At 39.3% G+C, this 19,805-nt stretch overlaps 1 protein-coding gene across 4 annotated transcripts in view; it reads right to left on the reverse strand.

Annotated features, from left to right (window-relative positions):
* Positions 1 to 4,612: 4,612 nt before the first annotated feature.
* Positions 4,613 to 19,805, reverse strand: part of MAGI1 (membrane associated guanylate kinase, WW and PDZ domain containing 1) — a 240,122-nt gene continuing 224,929 nt past the window's right edge. For 2 of the 4 annotated variants that reach the window (XM_008578691.1, XM_008578693.1), the window contains exons 19-22: positions 12,919 to 13,012; positions 12,724 to 12,784; positions 11,481 to 11,624; positions 8,429 to 9,169 (exon numbers count right to left, since the gene is read on the reverse strand). In XM_008578691.1, coding sequence (XP_008576913.1) covers positions 8,981 to 9,169; positions 11,481 to 11,624; positions 12,724 to 12,784; positions 12,919 to 13,012 — 488 coding nt within the window. In that variant the 3' untranslated portion in view covers positions 8,429 to 8,980. Of the gene's footprint in view, positions 4,839 to 6,795; positions 6,885 to 8,428; positions 9,170 to 11,480; positions 11,625 to 12,723; positions 12,785 to 12,918; positions 13,013 to 19,805 lie in introns of those variants that run through there. The other 2 variants (XM_008578690.1, XM_008578692.1) reach the window with 2 other exon arrangements.

Consider the following 19,805-nt stretch of genomic DNA (forward strand, 5'->3'; position numbering starts at 1 on the left):
ACCATCCCCCTCCAACACACAAGAGCTCACGAGGGTCTCTGTTAGAACTTTTCAGTGTCTCCTGTTATTCTAAGTCTAAAATTCAGAACACGGCTGGCCTGGCCCTTCGTGGTGCAACCCTTCCACTTTGGGTCACACCCCCTCATATCTGGGCCTTTGCCTGTTCTCTGTTTCTTTTTTTATACTAGTTAACTCCTCTTCTTCTGGAATCAGCTGAATTGTAACCTCCCTCAATCTGGCTCAACCCCTTATTAACTACTATCATAGGACCCTGTGCCTAGGTGTGATATGTGATTTATTTGTCTTTGTTTTCCCCACCCAACTATACACTCTCGAGACCAGGAACCAGGAGCTCTAGCCCCGCTAGGCACCTGGCACAGAGTTGGTCTTCAATAAATGTGGTGAGAAAATGAGTAATTGAATAGCAATCCTTGCCTACTACATATACAGCAGTTAGCAGCCTTGCTGAGCTATTTTCCCTTCAATTCTACGATCCTATGGGATCAAAGAGAATTCGAGATATACTTAAAAGGACGATGCTCACTGGTGTGGTGTTTAGAGCTCCAGGCTGTGTAGACCATGCCTTTGTTACTTCCCCCAGAGACATGAAAATGAAAACTTTTCAGTTAGGTGGAAAGATGGTATAGGAAAGGGTAGCAGTCACATGCAGTACTTGAATATTTACTGTATAATGCAACAGTTAATAGCACCTTGCTTAAATCCATGTACTTTCAAAGAGATGCTATGCTTTGGATCCAGCAAGCACTTCACATCTGTACTAAGGAAGTAAAACCATGATCCTCCTATCCCTGAAGATGACCACATTGTATAAAGACATCATGGGGGAAACTAGCAAAAATTTTCAACAGAAGGCCCACTCCTGCAAAAACACTCCAAATAATTATGTTGAAAGGGCCCAGCCTGATCATTTCCCTTTGTACAATTTTGTAATGACATGTATTCCAAAAGCACTCAGACCTTACTGTGCTGAACACCCACAATGCAGATGGTGTTGCCTCGTTAAAAGAAAATTCAGATGGAGCACCTTGACCATTAATGAAGACCATCAAAGGTGGTCTTGGACTACCCACCAGCAGGAACACTCCTGACAGCCACACTTGAGCCTCAGCACATTCTTTTCAGTGTGGCTATTTATGGCAGGCAAAGATATATGACATAAGGAAGTTTCAATTGTTGGTTAAGCCAGGGACCATTTCAAGATGCCACCTTTTTTTTTTTTTGTCTTTTTTGTGACCGGTAAGGGGATCGCAACCCTTGGTGTGGTGTTGCCCACACCGCGCTCAGCCAGTGAGCACACCGGCCATTCCCATATAGGATCCGAACCCGCGGCGGGAGCGTCGCTGCGCTCCCAGCGCTGCACTCTCCCGAGTGTGCCATGGGGTCGGCCCTCAAGATGCCATCTTTAAGAGAAGAGATACTAGGGAAGTGAGCAGAATCCATAATTACCATGTTGTTGACCAAATAAAGCAAAATACAGCAAAAGAGATGGATTATAGGAAGGCCTGCTATTAAACACAATACACTTTTGAATGCCCAGGAGCTTAGGTTCTATAGGAAAATCCCAGCCATTAAGTCATGCCAAGGAACAATCCAAAAACAGTGTGAAGAAAATCGGAAAGTTATTCAGAACTACATCATCAACCTGGGTGCATGTTAAACCATTCACTAATGAGTTTACTTTTCATCTAGTGTAACTTAGGAGTCTGTCTAACTCCACATACCTACCTCCAAAAGTTATGTTTTGAGACTTTTTATCCCAACTTTTGTAACACAGCCTTTTGGTTCCACAGTTCAGAACAATGGCAAGTGTATTTATACTTGTTAAGCAGCATGAGCCATACTATTTGTTAACTTTATAATGAAAAGAAAAGACATTCTTCATCATTTTAATATAGTGAGAAAACAGTTTTTCTTAATTTTGATTGGAAAATAAACCAGGACAATGAAAAGACTAGGATACTCATTGCCGTGGAGAAAATTTTCTTCAATAAAAAAATTTTAGTGTCATTTCCCGAGGAACTCTTCTGATTGCCAGAGGTGTGCTAAGCATTTTGCATTTATTCTTACTAACTCTAGGAAATATGCCCCTTTACAGTCAAGGATGCTGAGGCTTAAAAAGAGTTTAAGGAACGTTAAGGAGTCATACATTCAGGAAGTGATGAAGCTCTTTTGCCTCTGCAGGATTTGTCTTACTACCAAGGTGCTATGCTATACTGATCAAACTTTTACATGCATAAGAATTAGCTGAGGATCTTGTTGAATGCATATTTTGACTCAGTAGGTCTGGAGCAGCCAGTGATAATGAGGCAGCTGGTCCACGGACAAGACCTTGGGTAGGAGGGCACTATACAACCACAAAGGCATAGTTCCTTCTGTTTCAACAGAATGGTCTATCCTCAAGTTGGAGTCAGGCACCCTCAATTGATTACTTCACCCAGATACGTTTGAGACAACATGTAGACAAAGAAGATATCAATCCAGAAACAATAGTGGTTATGGAATGCATACATTTCCATGTATTTTTACAGTAAAAATGCATTAAAAAATCTTTCACAAAAGAAACTTAAAAAATACAAGTAGGGTGTTAAGTCCTCCCCCCAACATTCTTTCAGGCATCAACTGCGCAATGGAGGGAGGGGAAATCCTAAATGGTTTGATTTAATCATACAAAATATTCATCCATCATCTCTCATTAAGACATTTACATGAAGTGGGGGGTTAGGAAAAGTAGGCTCACAAGAATCAGTTTCCAATTTAAGGTTACAGTAGTTCAAAGAAAACTATATCTTCTGCTTAACGTCCCTGTACAGTACAATATTTCCAAAGCAAATCTGATGTGTGGAATTCAGGTTAAACTGCCACACCAAAAGTCTTCACGGACTAAGACAAGCCCAAGTGGATAGCACATCGATTTTTTAAAAAGTCCAATATCATCTCTTACAATAAGAAAGACATCAAGATGACTTCAAGATGTAGTCCAAAAATCCACCTTGATTTCATTATTTAAAGCTTTGGACCACAATTGAGAATATCAATCATTTAACATCACAGATTTTGCTAAAACTAGTGAAAAAAATCCTAGCAGTGGAGCCTTAGGAATAAAATCTCCGAGTTGGCTCTTAGGAAATTGGTGAAAAAAACCCATCACTAGTCAGTTGTACTCTTCCTCAGCCTACCTACTACAGCTCAGTGTATGCTTTGTATGCAAAACTTTGATAATAAAAATAGCATTCACAGACTTTTCCCTCTATTTTAGCTACAGAATGTACATTGTGTCTGTTCCAGGAAAGGAACTTGTTTTATAAATGTCCACACAACTATAGTGACTCATTCTAATGTATAAACCCATAAGTCAAATAAAGCTATGAACAATGTAATATTTATATATGCATAGTGTTTTATAAAAAGATTGGCCCACATACTGCTTTTCATCAATACAGAAAGAGCACTGAGTCCATAGCACGCTGCAAGAAATAAATGAGTGAAGAACAGAGAATGCAAACAAATGCTTAATAATTCACAAGCAGGCTCACCATGGAGGAAATGATGATATTCGAACCAACTAAAGCTTTGAGAATTACTTATATAGTCTCGCATTTTAAAACAACTTTACATACCTGATTTAGTTTACATTAAAATATATCCCCGTGAACCAATTTGTTCCATATTCAGAAATATAAACACATCACATTCCTCACAGCTAAATTTTTATCATAAATTCTCTTTTATACAAGAAAGAAGGCAACAGTTTTTTGTTTTTTTTTTAAACAGGCTCTATTAATTACAGTTTTTAACTCTGTACACACGATGATTGGCTGGTTTTCTCTTTTTTTCTTTTTTTTACAGTACCATGGGAACAACAGTGATTGACTTGCAAAGTTTTGTGTCTGTATGGAAAACAGGCTCTATTAATTACAGTTTTTAACTCTGTACACACGATGATTGGCTGGTTTTCTCTTTTTTTCTTTTTTTTTACAGTACCATGGGAACAACAGTGATTGACTTGCAAAGTTTTGTGTCTGTATGGAAAATGCAAAACAGTACTATGGAAATACACAATGCACTATAAGCAGCAGTTTGCCGTAGTGGTCCAACAAGTACAAGCAAACGTTTTGGCTCAGCTAGGCAGTAATCCATTTAAACCACATCCTGGGGCTACAGCCGACCCAACCACACCTCCTGTGGGACAGGAAAAAATGGGTCTTCTTTGAAAGAAAAATCATTATGTTTTGTGCTGCTGTCCAAAGACTCAAGGGACAGGGTTATGAGGGCAGAGGCTTCCCAATCAGATCTATAACCACTGGGATCGCTTCCTTTTCTCCCTTTCAATCAATCTTTGATTATGGTTTCAAAGTGAAATCAGCATTTCTAAGAATGAGCACTGTCAACCCTCACTTCTTTAAATATCAACAGAGAGGTTCTTTCCACCAAGGCTCATTCCCTCCTCCCCAATTTGGCAAAAGGCAATCATGGGCTTATGCTCAAAAGGGGGAACATACTTTTCGTACTGGGGATCTTGTATCTCCCTCAAACCAAACAACTTGTCTCCCAATCCATCTACTGTTTAGCCTCAAATCAGACAACACAACACAGAAGGTGTTTCCAGGTGTGGTGTTCGTTGGGTTGTCTGCCGTGCTCCCTGCTGCCTTTTGCGTGTCTCGCGTGTGCGCGCTTTTCCCCGTGGAGTGATGAGCTGTGAAGGTCGGGAGGGTAGCTGGGCTCCAGGGCCGTACGTGGCCGCCGCTCGGGGGGCCCGGCCCTCACTTCCGGAACACCTGGTGGACAGGTGGGGGGGCCGTGCCGGTCGCTGCCGGGGTCTGCGAGGACAAAACACGAGAGCAACAGTTTGGTACAAGGACCTTCGGCTCCTGGCCCCCGCTCCCACCCACACCTAAGACCTCATTAGTCACAACAAGCAAACAACTGTGACAGCACTCAGGACCACAGCCAACTGGATCTTGGTTAATTTCAGTAGAACTGCAACTAGTTAGGGTTAAAAACTAGTACTTGTGGCTTTCGGCATCTAGCTGACTGTTCTCTCAACACATACATAGATCATTAAAGAACTTTTGTTCTTTAAAGGCACAACCCAAATAGTCTCTCTACAAGTATCAAAACTTCCCCAACTCAGCCATTCCTTGCTGTTCTCTCCCCACCCACTAATCCTTCTCCCTGTGCCCACCACTCCCCTGCCCCCAAGAAAGAAAATACTCTTTTCTTTAAAGAATACTTGTTTTGTTCTGCTTAAACATAATCTGGGGTATTGACCTAGAAGGGCATGAGGACAGCTTTCTAGGGAATGGAAATGGTCTACATCTTGTCTGGGTGGTCATTAAACGGGTACCTGGACAGGTGGAAAATCCACCGCACTGTACACTTAGGATTTATGCATTTTACCATATGCAAGGTATACTTCTGTTGTAAGAAAGAATCCATTGTGGTGGGCAAAGGAGATTATGAAGGCAACACGTTGGCCAGAGGGTTATGATCGTCAGCAACTATGACATGTACGTGAGGGTCCATTAAACTATTCTCTCTATCTATGTGCGTGTTATTCAACTATTTTCTCACTTTTGTGTAAATTTAAGAATAAGGAACTGGTTTGAAAATGTGGAGTTTACTAACAGATCAAAGGGAGGGGAAGAGAGGTTGTTAGGTACACATTTGAAACTAGATGTGGCTCAGATAAAATCTTCATGTTTAGAGACACTTTTCCTTGTGTCATATGAAGCAGTCTTGATGACATCTAGGAGCTATGGAGTCACCAGACTGCTTCATATAGCATCAAGATATTTACAGACTTAAAAGCAGAGCAGTCCATGATGACTGCTACTTATTATTATTAAACTATTTGAAACGACACTGCAAATGTTTTAGGCAGCGTCCTGAATTTATGGGAGCTCTTTTCAAAGCAGGGATGCTTTGTTGCAACTGAATCCAACAAGTTATACACATTATACCATTCCAGGTAAGGTGCCTGAAATGATGTGCTGCAGTGTGGAGGGAGGACCCGTTTGACAGTCAGAGATGAAGGAATGAATCACTAGAGCTCTTTAAGGATCCTTCATGAGGCATCAAGGTTAATATTAAGCAATTAATCTGTTTCATGAATGAGCTCCCAAAACCTAGGTGGGTTTTAACAAAAGAGGAATATTGCCTAGAGTAGGGGATCAGTAAGCTTTTTCTAAAGGGCCAGATAGTAAATATTTGGGCTTTGCAGGCCACACAGTGTTTCTTGCAACTATTTAACTTTGCCATTGTAGTGCAAAAGCAGACAAAGACAACACATAAAAGAAACAGGTGTGGCTATGTGCCAATAAAACTTTACTCACAAAAACAGGCTGTGGACAGGATTTGGCCCATGGGCTGCAGTTTGCTAAGAGATACCGGACCAACCAGGAAATCTCATCATCTCACTATCTTGCAAGGCCCTATCTACCTAAGTGAGAGCTCTGTGATATAAGCAAGGTTCATTCTTTCTAAGGGATGGCTGAGTAGGCTACTAGAATGAACACAGGTTCCTAACAAAAGTCATTTGCAGATCTGGGTGAGGGAAGGTACTTAGATCACTATTGTAAATCTAACCTTGGATTCTTAGGCCTACTTTTAAGATAAGGGAGAGCAACATTTAACAGGGTCAGTGGTGTACTTACAATTCAAAGAACGCAGGGTGCTCAGAATGAATTGCCAAACATATCAAAATAGAGCTAAGCAGAAGCAATGAGGAAATTAGGCCACAGCACAGAAACACCTAGTATTGATTGAGCTACAAACCGTAGTTTGATTATGGCCCATAAGGTAGAAGCAAGCCTCCCCGAGCTTTTCATTTCTCATACATGCAGCGATATTAGGAGGTATCATCGCTGTAGAAGGGAGGGCCCAGCACCAAGAACAGTCAGAGAGAAAGAGAAAGAGAGAAAGAGAAAAAGTTGAACGTTTAGATTCCCTATAACAAAGAGAAAAGAAAAAAAATCTGCATTTGTTAACATAGGGCAAAGAGAGTTTATTTGTCCAGTCAGACAGTCTAAGGCAACACTCAAATAAGGCTGCAGAGACCGCAATCGGAACAGTGACGTTTTTAGACAGCCATAAGGTGACTCGAGAACCCAGACAATAGATGCATCCTTTTTTGTGTTTGTTTGTTTTGTTTTTTCAAACAACTGGAACAATGACAGGCTGGCATAGGAGAGCATTAACAATAAACAACAGAAGAACAAAGGCCCCTCCCATCCCCCCGAAACCGCGGCAGGTAAATTAAGTACAAAAAACTCATTACAAAAATAGCCTCACAGAGAAGCAGGTTCCAATCAAGTTAAGAAAAATATTGGAACTTAACATATTATAACCCATTTGCAACTCTAATCAATAGAATTAGAGAGATTTAGTCCAAATGACGCATGGAGACATTACAGCAGCACGACCCTGGCATGTTCAACCCTTCTTGGAAAACCGTGTATTTAAATGATCTTTATTTTTAGCCCAAAGAACATTTGTTAGTGTTGGATTTTCATCCTCAGTGCAACAGACATAGGTTTTGAGAAGGTACACAGGTTACTGACGATGACTCTCAAATGAAATATCACATCCAACAGAAGCATAGGGAAGACAGAAGGGAGACAATGTTACACAGTTTCAGTGGCATTGATAACACCTAGTGGTCAGAAGTTTAGTACAGTGCACAACCATGGTATCCTAATGTTGTCAAAATACTTCCCCTGTGGTTGGCCATGTCTAAAGGGGCCTTGTCTGATACTCACCCTCCCCCCACCTTGGACCCCTCATATTTTGCACCTGTACAATGTCCAACACCTGGGAAGGCTGCCCTTCAAAGGAGCTATCCTTCTCCTTGAGCTGCATCTGAATGAAGCATCTCATCCAGTCCAAAATGCAATTGGGAATTGTGCAGAACAACTTCCAGAAAAAAAGGGTGATAACAGATAAATCCCTAATAAAGGGGACCAATGTATATGGGGAACATTCAATCACAGTTTCTATAGAAACTTTTGTAGACCTTTGGTTGGGAAAAAAAGCCCTACATCTAGGGCATAGCTTTTTTATTTATTTTTTAAATTTTAAACAAGAATCTCAAATAAACAGGACAGTATTATAATATACAATATTTTGCCATCAGAACACTAAGCTATGCAAAGATCATTGCCATCTACTCAAATCATGTCTAAAGATATGACAAAGGAATTCTATGTATAACCTGGCTTTCCTCATAGGAAAGGTATAGAAACATGTTTCCCTCAATGATGAGCACTGGGAATCTCTTTCATCCTTTATCATTTAAAAACATATGGCTACTATATCGACAGTTTTTGTTTTATAGTAGTGGGCTCAGGCGTTCTGATTTGGGGTAACAGACCAGTGGGGTGATGAGCACTGGGAATCTCTTTCATCCTTTATCATTTAAAAACATATGGCTACTATATCAACAGTTTTTGTTTTATAGTAGTGGGCTCAGGCGTTCTGATTTGGGGTAACAGACCAGTGGGGGGATGGAGAACTGTTGTATACAGAGCATAAAGGAGGTGAACAAAGCCCCCAAATCATCTCAAAATTTCACGCCTCTTAAATAAAAACATCAAGTAACCAAAAAAAAAAAAAAATTGTGCCTCAACATATCACTCAGGAAACCTGCTTTCCTGCTTCTTAAAAGGAGTATATAGTCATTTTGTGCTAACAATTGGATCTGAGAAACAGTTTGGCACAGTTCAAACAAACATTCCTTCGCTCTTGGTCGGACTAGACAAAATGTTCTCTCTGATTATCAGAAAGGGGGCTACAAAGATCTTGTCTTAGCCATGCCCCAGTCCACATAAGCAAGCAAAAGGATGAAATGTGTAGAGATTTCAGGACAAGCGAGGCAAATAATCACATGGTACGAGAGGCTGGTAAGACACTGGTGAACGGGGGGAACAAAAAAGACTTTCCTGCTGCCGTTCTGGAGACAAATTCATGGAGTCATGCCAGGGAAGGAAGGAATGTTTTCATAGTTTGACCCACCATATTCTGGTACTGAGCCGTCTCCCCGCTTCAGAAACAGACGCACTCTGCGGCCACCATTCTTAATCAGTTCTATAGCCCGAGAATGCTTCATGTTTTTGGTGGTCTCGCCATTGATCTCTAAAATTTCATCACCAATCTGCCAAAGCAAGAGACAACAAAGTGAGATGGAAAATTCATTGACTGATTCACCCAATAAGTATTAAACATGTTCCAGAAAATGTGTGGCTTGGGATGCAATGAAAAAAAACAAACAGAAATCCCTGCCCTCATGGAGATTACATTTTAATGCGGGAAAGACAATTAACAAGAAAAATCAGAAAAATACACAGATGCCAAATAGTGGTAAGTGCTAAGGAAAAAAAAAATTAAGCAGAAAGGGGAACATTAATTTTTGAGGGAAGGAGGGAGGGGTAGGTGCTTCCAGGGTGGCCGCAATGACCTCCACCTCCTTGCAGTCACATCCTGTGTAATCTCTTTCCCTTTGAATGTATGCTGGACTTGCTTCTAACAAACAGAATATAGCAAACATGATAAGATGTCAGTGCAAAGATTAGACTACAAAACAATTTTGGCTTCTGTCTTACTTTCCCTCTTGTGTTCTCTCACTTATTCACTCTGATGCATGTTGTGAGCTGCCCTGTGGAGTCCCATGACAAGGAAATGAGGGAGAGCTGCAGCCCCCAGTTCAACAGGAACTGAATCCTGATAACAACCATGTAAGTGAGCTTAGAAGCAAACCCATCCCCAGATGAGCCTTCAGATGAGACCATGGTTGACACATTCATAGCAGCATCTACTCTGTGTCAGCCACTATTCTAGTCACTCGAGACAAAGAAGTGAACAAGACAGGCCAGATCCCTTTTTGCATGAACCTTATATTCTAGGAGGAAGAAGAGGAAAAGCACTGGATTTAGAGTCTAAAACCCTGAATTGGAATTTGATCACTTGTTAATGAAGTGATATTGCTCAAGTCCTTTAATTTCATGGAGTCCACTTTCTCATCTGTAGAACGGGATGATAACAAAACCCATGTCTACCAAGCTGCAGGGATCAAATTGGATAATACAGGTAAACGTGTCTTGGGAACTATGCACAATTATAGTAAATATCATGATAACGATATTTCATTCAATCAGAAACTTTTTAAAGTGATTAAAGACCAAGAGAAGCAGACTCCATATGTTTGAAATTCAAACAAAAAGAATATATACCACTGAATATCTTCCCTTTTATATGAACAAATTGTGCATGTATATGCAAAAGGAAAGAAAGATATACAAGAAACTAGTATACTGTTTGACCCTAGAAACTGCATTTTTATTATGTACCATTTTTCAGTGCTTAATTTTCTTAAACCACACACACAGTCTGCTTTCTCAGTTTTAAAAAAAAGCATTAAAAAACTCAGTCTGAGGAGAGAACCTAAGGATACTAGAGATAGTGGGTAGGCAGGGAGGGGGTTTGAGAAGTGATAGATCAGGTAAAGGGCAAAAAGAAATATCACAATTTGTAAAACTGAATATGCTAATAAAGAAAAAAATGTAACTAACTAAATAAATAAATTTGTTGGTCAACAATTTGCAAAAAAAAAAAAAAAAAATTCAGTCTGAAAGAACTTAAAAATCAAAATTATGGCTTAAATGTAAGTATTATATTCCTCACCCTTGATCAGTTTTTTTCTTTTTCTGCTCAGGCTCAATTTCATTCATTTTTTCCCTTTCCTGATCTGTCTTAATTTCTTTTAATTTGTTGCAAATGGCTGTCACATGTGCATGTCTCAATCTGTGTGACCTATCTATAGTGAGTAGATGAATGATCTTTTCTTAATCATCTCATCTGCCCAGGAGAGAAACACATTCATCCATAATAACAGATATTAGACAGTGGAACAGAGCAGCATGGACTTCTGGCATTTGTACATTTAAAATTTTCAGCTTTGATGGCTTTAGAGCAACTCTGAATGTTCAGACCATGGAGCCGCTGGCCTTTTGCTGAGGCAGAGTCGATGTGCTCTCTCTGCACCTAGGGTAAGACAGCTGGTGATCGGCTAGAGAATGAATGGAGCTTGCCACCCAGAATCTGTGGGGTCACATGGTTCTGTAAGTATCCTGGGGTACCCAGGAATTCCTGTGAAGTGATGTGCCTGCCTCATGAGTTAAGCACAACAACTATGGAAATGAGATTCAGAAAATAATCTACTTTAATATATTTATAAGTAATTTTAATTCCTTCATTCAACCCCCATGACTTGGAAGGGCATACCTAACTTAAGCAGCTCCAACAAACTATGCTTTAGGGAGAAATATATGGTAGGGTGGGAGTTATGCATTTAGTGCGTCTTGAAAGCTATAGAAAATGTAATTTACGTGAACATTGCAACTACATAAGTCAAGAAGTCAATGCAGAGGGCTTATTTACATCTATTCCAGACTCCTCTCCCTACTCACCCTCATCTTTCCACACCTTTCTGCAGGACCATCCTCTGCTAAGCGTAGAACATAGAGGTCCATGTTATACTCTCGGCCTCCTCGAAGACTAAAGCCAAATCCCTTGGCTCCTCTTTCCAGTTCCACAGTGTAAAAGTCTTGCTCCTATTTAAACAAATTAAATGCAGTCATTCTGGTAGAACTGATATCCACATACATTTCTTTCCATCTCTTCCCAAACATTATTTTTCGATTGGACAAAAAGGCACAGTCTTTATCCCCCTCTTGGTGACTCGCAATTGTTTATTAATCATTTTCATTAATCTTCATTAGTCTCAGAAGTTGGAGATCCAGAATTTGAAAACATTCATGAGCATGCCTATATACATGCATGTATTTAATACAAATCCATGTATTAAAATTTCATCAGTGAGACTGCAACTCGCGTTTGGGACAGGAAAACTCCTCATATATGATACCACCCCATTCATTGCTGGATATTCAGGCCCCTGACCCATGCAACATACATGCTAGCAGTGGCCATCATTAGGATACCAACAAGCACCTCTACACTTCTGGGAATGGTTCCCATCCTGGTCGAGGAGAATTATGAATGAACTACTGAAGGCTCTAAGGCAGCCAGTAAAAAAAAGGAACCTATTTAACTTTGTATCACCCAGTGTTGCCCAAATTTGTTTCACCTGCTATGATTTCTGCACCCTCAATTACTATCCTGAGGGATAGGCTTTATGGGTCTCGTGAAATTCACAAGCCTGAGAAACACCTTATTAAAGAGACATTCTCCTTGCAGAAACACATTTATGAATACATTAGCTACTCTGCTCCTTCTCTGATCGCCAATACTTGTAACAATTAAGGCTTTTCTTTTCTTTTTTTTACATTAGAACAGAGCATCTAGAATATTTTTCAAAGGTAGTAAAATAAAATGTTACTTCCCAGACAATCAGACATGAGAATTAGCTACTCTGCTCCTTCTCTGATCGCCAATACTTGTAACAATTAAGGCTTTTCTTTTCTTTTTTTTACATTAGAACAGAGTATCTAGAATATTTTTCAAAGGTAGTAAAATAAAATGTTACTTCCCAGACAATCAGACATGAGTACATATTTGGTAAATCATCTCACAAAAGCTTATTTATTTTAAATTAAGGGTGCCTTTATAAAAATACCTTGTAAAAATAGCTTCAGAAAGTTGGAAGGACATGTGCAAAGTACACAGAGAAAAGAAAGAAACGGCCCTCACCTGTGTGGCCTGGGGTGCTTTGAACTCAAACTGAGATTCCTGCTTTGGTTTGGTGGTATTCCTGCCAAAGTGAGAGAAATAAATGTAAGAGCAACCAACAGGGAAACTGAAAAAGAATCAAAGACATGTATTGTCATGCCCAGAGTTCCTTTTCCCCCTTGAAAACTAACAAAAGAAACAAAAGCCACGTCTGACCTTGTCTCCTGGGCCCCTTGCTGAGAAGGGGTGTGTGTGGTGGTGATGGTGGCAATCTTCTCTGCGTTGGTCAGCAAGGTGGCATTCGAGGACTCTGCAGGGAGGAGCAGAGCATAAAGAAATGAAGGCCCTAGAGAAGACATTGTCCAGCTAGGAGGTGTGCAGAAGCCCTGTGTCTGAACGACAAGTTTGACTTCTCTGTCACCATTTCAAACAGTTTCACTTGACTTTCTAAACAATTACGAGTTTAATGAACCATCCTAAGATCTTCTCTGATGTGGGCCATGTGTGTATGCCCCCATGGCCTTCCTCCCAACCAGAAATTCCCACAAATGAAATAAAGACTTTGCCAAAGAAAACACTGCTCTCAAATTGTAGTCCAGGCAGGTGTCTCTCATTCCTCCCTTGCCACTGAAAAACAGCAGTTCCATCAAAACGTCATACCACAGCAGAATTATTTTCCAGGATTTTATAGGCTGATAATAAATGTCTCTGCTAACATTTCCTGCAATTTATCAGCAATGTTTAGTGAGTCTGCTTGATTTCCTCTTGTGAATATTAAAATCCTACGTGTGCTAAACATCTTGTTAAACATACGCACATAATATCCACTTTTTTCCCCACTGCTTTTAATGAAGCACAACTGAAAACATGAAAGTCGTCACAGATCTCGTCTAGTTTCATTCACGAAAGATTAATTTTTAAACTTGCATTAGTTACAACCAGTTTGTAAATATAAGTTGTATAAATCATGAAGCCACCATATGTAATGAATGATTATGTTCCTATGTAAATTGACTTTCTTCTTCACTAATCACATTCAAAAGCAACTTCATTAATCTCTAGAAGTTTGGAGGCCCAGAATTTGAAATACTCATGAGTATAACAATAGACTGTACACCAACATGCATGTATTAAAACTTAATCATTCATATAGTAACAGTTATATGTTCTTTTACTAATTATTTTGCCATTAAGATCAAGGCAGGTAACAACTGTGAGCAAGTTGTACTTTTAATATTTATTTTTAGGTTGACTGTTTGAAATTTAGCATACATTTTCTTATCAAGAAAATTTTAAATGTGGTGGTTAGGTTCTAAGATTAGCCTACAAATGCTGATTTAATTCACAGCGTACCACAAAATCTATAAATTTCCGTGAGTTCTATGGTTCAAAGTAGGTACTCTAATGTTTGTTGAATACATATATGAGGGATCTTCAATTCTATTTTATGGAATAATGTGATGCCCTATTTAAGAACAAAAAAAGTTCACGGAAATATTCACATGATCTTTTAATTCTGTTTTTCCACAAACATTTTGAACTACCTGTGAATCTACCCATAAGGTATAACAAGGTTTTTAGTCCAAACTAGAACACCCGGAATACATCCCTCTCCACTGCAGTCCTGGGACAAAAGACATCCCACAAATCCCAACTACTTATGGCCCATTTTAAGTACCTAAAGATATTAAGAACAAAAAAAGTTCACGGAAATATTCACATGATCTTTTAATTCTGTTTTTCCACAAACTTTTTGAACTACCTGTGAATCTACCCATAAGGTATAACAAGGTTTTTAGTCCAAACTAGAACACCCGGAATACATCCCTCTCCACTGCAGTCCTGAGACAAAAGACATCCCACAAATCCCAACTACTTATGGCCCATTTTAAGTACCTAAAGATATTACTCAGCTTGGGTCTGGTTTCCTGTTATTTTAATTTCAGCACACATAGTAGTTAAAAGCATGGGCTTAAGATTCAGACCTGGGTTCAAATCTCCTTTTTCCCTACTCATTAGATGTGTGCTTTATTTTTCTCATCAGATAAAAGGGAATGACGACAATAATTCCCTTCTCATGGATGAAAGCATATGAAATGTTTAGTACAGTACCTGACATAGAATAACACTCAATACACATTTGCTGCAGCTATGGCCCTGGCTACTGCCACTGCTTTTTCTTATTACTATGGGAACTTGTCTATGTTATTTAAACTCTCTCCAAAAGAGAAATGAGAAAGTTGAAATATGATTTTAACGGTTTATATTTCAGCCACAAAAGCCCATTATTTTTACAGCTAAGGCACAGATTAATAAGAAAATGTAACTACATCAAGTGAATCATTATGTGAATTCTATTCATACTTTAAGGACAGTGTCTCCCATAATCTGTTTTACTACATGTTTCTACAGATTCTGAGGGAAAAGAACCTATGGTCAATTAAGTTTGGGAAATAATGGGTGAAACAAAGGAACATGTTTTTGTGTGTCTGTGTGTTTCTCTTGCGGACTCCTCAGAGCCTTTACTATGCCAATATGCCTTGTGACCCTCCAGGTCAGGGGGGTGGTGCTTCCCAACCTTATTGGGAGGCAGTTTAGCATAAAGGTTAAGAGGCCAGATTCTAGAGTCAGACTCTCTGCCTTTGCAGCCTAGGCTCTGCAAATTAACTGGGATGTAAGCAAAGTTACTTAAACTTCCAGTGCCTCAGTTTCCTCATCTGTTCCCAGGGGACAACAAACATATCTAAGGAGATTGGTGCAAAGGTTACCCAAGAAGAAAGTGTCTAGAATAGTGTCTGGCATGTAAAAACTGCTCAAAAATGGTAAGCATTTTTTTGTAGCATGTATTTATTGTTATCATAATATTCAAGTGTATTATTAGTGCACTTTATGATTGCTATTATAATATAAATGAGAGGTTTTTTAAAAACCTTTGGAAGGACACTAGCTCCTTCATATCACTTCCATCCAAGGGCAGTTAACTGGCAGAACCAAGGTAATGAATCCAAGTGATATTTACAAAAAAAAAAAAAAAAGTACACCCACTGTGTCAGTGTCAGCGCACAGGACAAACAGACTGCAAAGCCTGTCAATGTGACTCACCAGAATTTCATAAACACATGTATTGGTACTTTAACAAACTTAATATTGCTCACTGTAATTAATTTTATGGAGACGCTCTGGGAAATCACAAGATTATTCAGGCCATGGGGAAATCATAATCAGGATACTAAAAAGAATGTTTCCTTGTAATTAAAGTGATTGTAATTATTGAATAGTGCAGAAGTTCCCCGTTAGAGTTCTTGAGTGTTGTTGGTAGCTGGAGTATTCTAGGCAAATCAGATTCCATTCTCAAAACAATTTTTATATTTCTGTTGCTTTCATGATTTGATGAGCTATAACAGATAACCACTCAATATACATATAAATAGAATTTCTTAATTTTCCTCCTATCCTTCATTTGTTATTTTTCCCATTTATATTTATATGCAAATCCTTTTCGGGTTGAAGCTTAACATTAAGCATTTTTAAAAACAACAATTAATATGCAAACGTCTATTTGAGCTTGCTGAATTTTCCTCTGTTCACTTTTTTTCTTAATCTATGAGAAACCACCATTTACTGATCATTTATAATGTGCCAAGCACTGTGCTCAGTTCACTACCACACGCATTATTACTTCATTTGATTCTTACCACTCAATAAAGTAAGTGTAATTATTGCCCTCAGTTTACATATAGAGACACTGAGGCATAGAAAAGGTAGAAAACATGCTCAAAAGTCACCCAGGTGTATCAAGTGGAGGTGTTCGGAATTAAACCCAGGGCCTGCCTGACAGTTAACTTTTAGTCTTATTCTGTTGACATTGGAATTATGTGTATCAAGGAAATCATATCTAATTGGTACATTCTTTTCAAATAAGCAATGTTTTTGTTTTACTGCACAAATACCAGCAACTTCACTAAGCGGTATTGTAGATTAATTAAAATACAAAATATCCTGCTCTAACTGCTAGATTTCATGGGCCATCTTCAGAGAACCAAAATAATTTTTAGCATACCTTAGATTTCCAGGATGCTTTTATACCAATAAAGTTATACTTGTTTTAATGAACTCTTAAGTCTTCAATTGGAATTAAATCAAGACTGTGTCTGCTAAAATGCTCTCTAGCTTTTTAAGATATAGAGATGAAGCCCATTATTGAAAATTTATAGCTCTATCCCAAAGCAAAATTTGCTCACGTAATAGAAAAGAATATAAAACAAGGGCTTGAAACAAGAATATGAGTCTCTCTGCCCTCCAGCAGCAGTGTTAGAAAGAGGTGTCAAAGTATTTAACTTTTAAAACTCAAGGCAGATAGATGGATTGGATATTTTTATGACAAATTCCAGAAAGTACCGTACCTCCTGTATGAAACAGCATTTACACTTACTTTAGCTCACCGAGAGAAGTGCAAATGGATATTACTACACTTTCCATAGCAATCGTGTATCGAGAAAAGCATATCATAGCTTTCGTGGCACTGTCACAGGACTGTTCTAAATCACGGCACTTACTCTTCTGACAGGAGCTTCTATCTTGGGTTTCAACCTATCTCTGTGACAAGTGATTACAATTCTAACCTGGATCCCATGTTAATATCCTTAGTCTCCCTTATGAAACCCACATTGAAAAGCCAAGCAAATCAAAAAGGATATAATCATTCCTTTCATAAATATTTTAATGCATAAACACATATCTAATAAATATCTGAGGGCAGCTTTAGAAAATTTGAATCCCATAAATATTTGAAAAGTTTTGGGAGATGCCTTTGCCAAACAAACAAACAAAAAATCAATATCTGGGGCCGGCCCGGTGGCACACTGCTACAGTGCGCCGCTTGAGAGCGCGGTGGTGCTCCCGCCGAGGGTTTGGATCCCACATACAGACCGGTTCCCGCTCACTGGCTGAGCGAGGGGCGGGCGCAGCAGCGAGGGGCGGGCGCAGCACCGAGGGTTGCGATCCCATTGCCGGTCCCGGTCCGGTACGGGCGCGACACTGAGGGTTGTGGTCCGTTGCCGGACACGAAAAAAGACAAAAAGGAAAGAAAAAAAAAAAAATCAATATCTGCGTTGCCAAGCTCCACCTCCTATATAAGCAAATACTCTGAATCAGAGTGATCCGAAGTACAAATTTAAGACCATGATTTAAATAATATATTTTTATGCTCATAAATATTTTCATTACCTTGAACTTGATTCAGTGTGATGGTTCCATGTTAATGTGGTTCAGTGAGGTTCTGCCCTGTCTGATTAAAGTCTCTCCCACCCAGATTTCATGGGGCATTTCCATACAATTCAAGTGTGGCTTGACTTGTCAAATTTTAAGTTCAGATTCAGTATGTTCAGCTATTCTCTGGGCCTTTCTGCACTGCCATTATATATTTATGATCCCTTGCCCATATGTCACAGGAGAAAATGTTCTGTCTTCACCCCACCTCCCACCCTGGCTCCAAAGATAGTAAAAGCTGAGAGCGTAAGGACTCCCCCAATTTTGGCCTAATCAAGATCTGTGAAGGTAAGCCTTCTCACAGCATGCTAATACCAGATGAAGGGGAGCCATGTTTTGGAGTTGCTGGAGAAGTAATAGAGAAATGGGGGCTGAGATAAATGAAGATAAATGAATGAAAGAATGAAACAGTGAAAGAATGAAGCAACAGATAAGAGCAAGGAATGAGGCAGCATGAGCTAGATAAAGAAGTGGATTCCTCTGAATCCACTATCTAGCTCATGCTGCCTCATTCCAAGAGCGGCTTCCAAGAGCGGCCCAAATGAGAGTGCATCTTCCTAAAGTACCCCTTAGGGTTTCCAAGAACAGTACCCCAGACATGATGGATTTCTAAGAGCTTAGAAACCACTCTGAGTTAAGAACTTCTGCCTCCTTGTAGATATCATGAAACAAACGGTCCTTGGGCTACTCGATGAAGTCCGTGTTACAGTGAAAGTTCTGAAGGAGACCAGAGGTCCCGAACTTGGAGACAGCACCTCCCTCTTACTCCACAATCAACTGCACCCAACATACTTTCACAGGGAGGAAGTGGATCCAGCATGATTTCTGGTGTTTACAAAATCCTCCAGCATCTCTCCAGAAATATCACTCCCCTGCCTCAGCTCTAATTTACAAGATGGCAATTTTTGGCTCCTTTTAAAAGATGAGCATCATGTGTTCACCCTCTGCTAGATTTGATTCCCTTTTCTTGGCCTCTGACACGTATAAAATAATTGGTAAGAGTTTTATTATCATAGTGAAAAACTCCTGAAATACCTTGGATAAAATCACAATCTCAATAGAACAGATGCTGCCTTAAAAAGATATTGATCCTTAACCAAATAATATTGTACCAGCTTTGTTTACTTTCTTGTAACCAAGGTAGCACGTCTGCCTACTTTTTATATTTTTTAAGTATTAAAGTATAAAAAATGCCTTTTTATTGCCAACTGTTATTGGATAATCCACCTTGCATTATATTTTTTGGTGTTCAGGTTTTCCAAATATATTTTCCATTGTACTTTATTAAATTAACTCAACACCTAGTACGTGCACTGTAGTATAAGTTACTTCTGCCTATCTGAGTCTTTCCTGATTTCAAGCTCTTTTTCTAAGCCCTTCCCTCAAGGAGTGCTTTCTTTCCTTCCTGCCTTTTTTGGACATTCTCATTCCCACATTAAAGCTGACCAATACAGACCCAGCAAGTCAATGCCTGTGTCCACTTCTCTCGGATTAGTGTTTTGAAATCTCTCCATGGCATGTAGATAAACGTGTCGAAATTTATATACTACATTTGGCTCTCTCAACCACTTCTCAGTTTATTTTTCTGGCTTTCTTCATCCTTTCCATTAGGAACCTATGTTCTATCATCTTGTGATCACTTTTCTAAATTGTAATAGCTTCTCAGAGTGGTGAACTGGTGGAATGGACTCCAGACCAGATGGCAAATTACTAACCGTGCATTTGAAGGAGGGTGAAGCAGACCATCACTCAAGGAACTAATTTTTCCTCCACATTTGGTATGGGATATTTTTGGTGCAAAGAAAGTTCTCTGTTCTTGGAATCAACAATCTCCA

This window comes from Galeopterus variegatus, unplaced genomic scaffold, assembly GCF_000696425.1.
Source record: "Galeopterus variegatus unplaced genomic scaffold, G_variegatus-3.0.2 Scaffold1746, whole genome shotgun sequence".
In the NCBI taxonomy this organism is placed as follows: domain Eukaryota; kingdom Metazoa; phylum Chordata; class Mammalia; order Dermoptera; family Cynocephalidae; genus Galeopterus; species Galeopterus variegatus.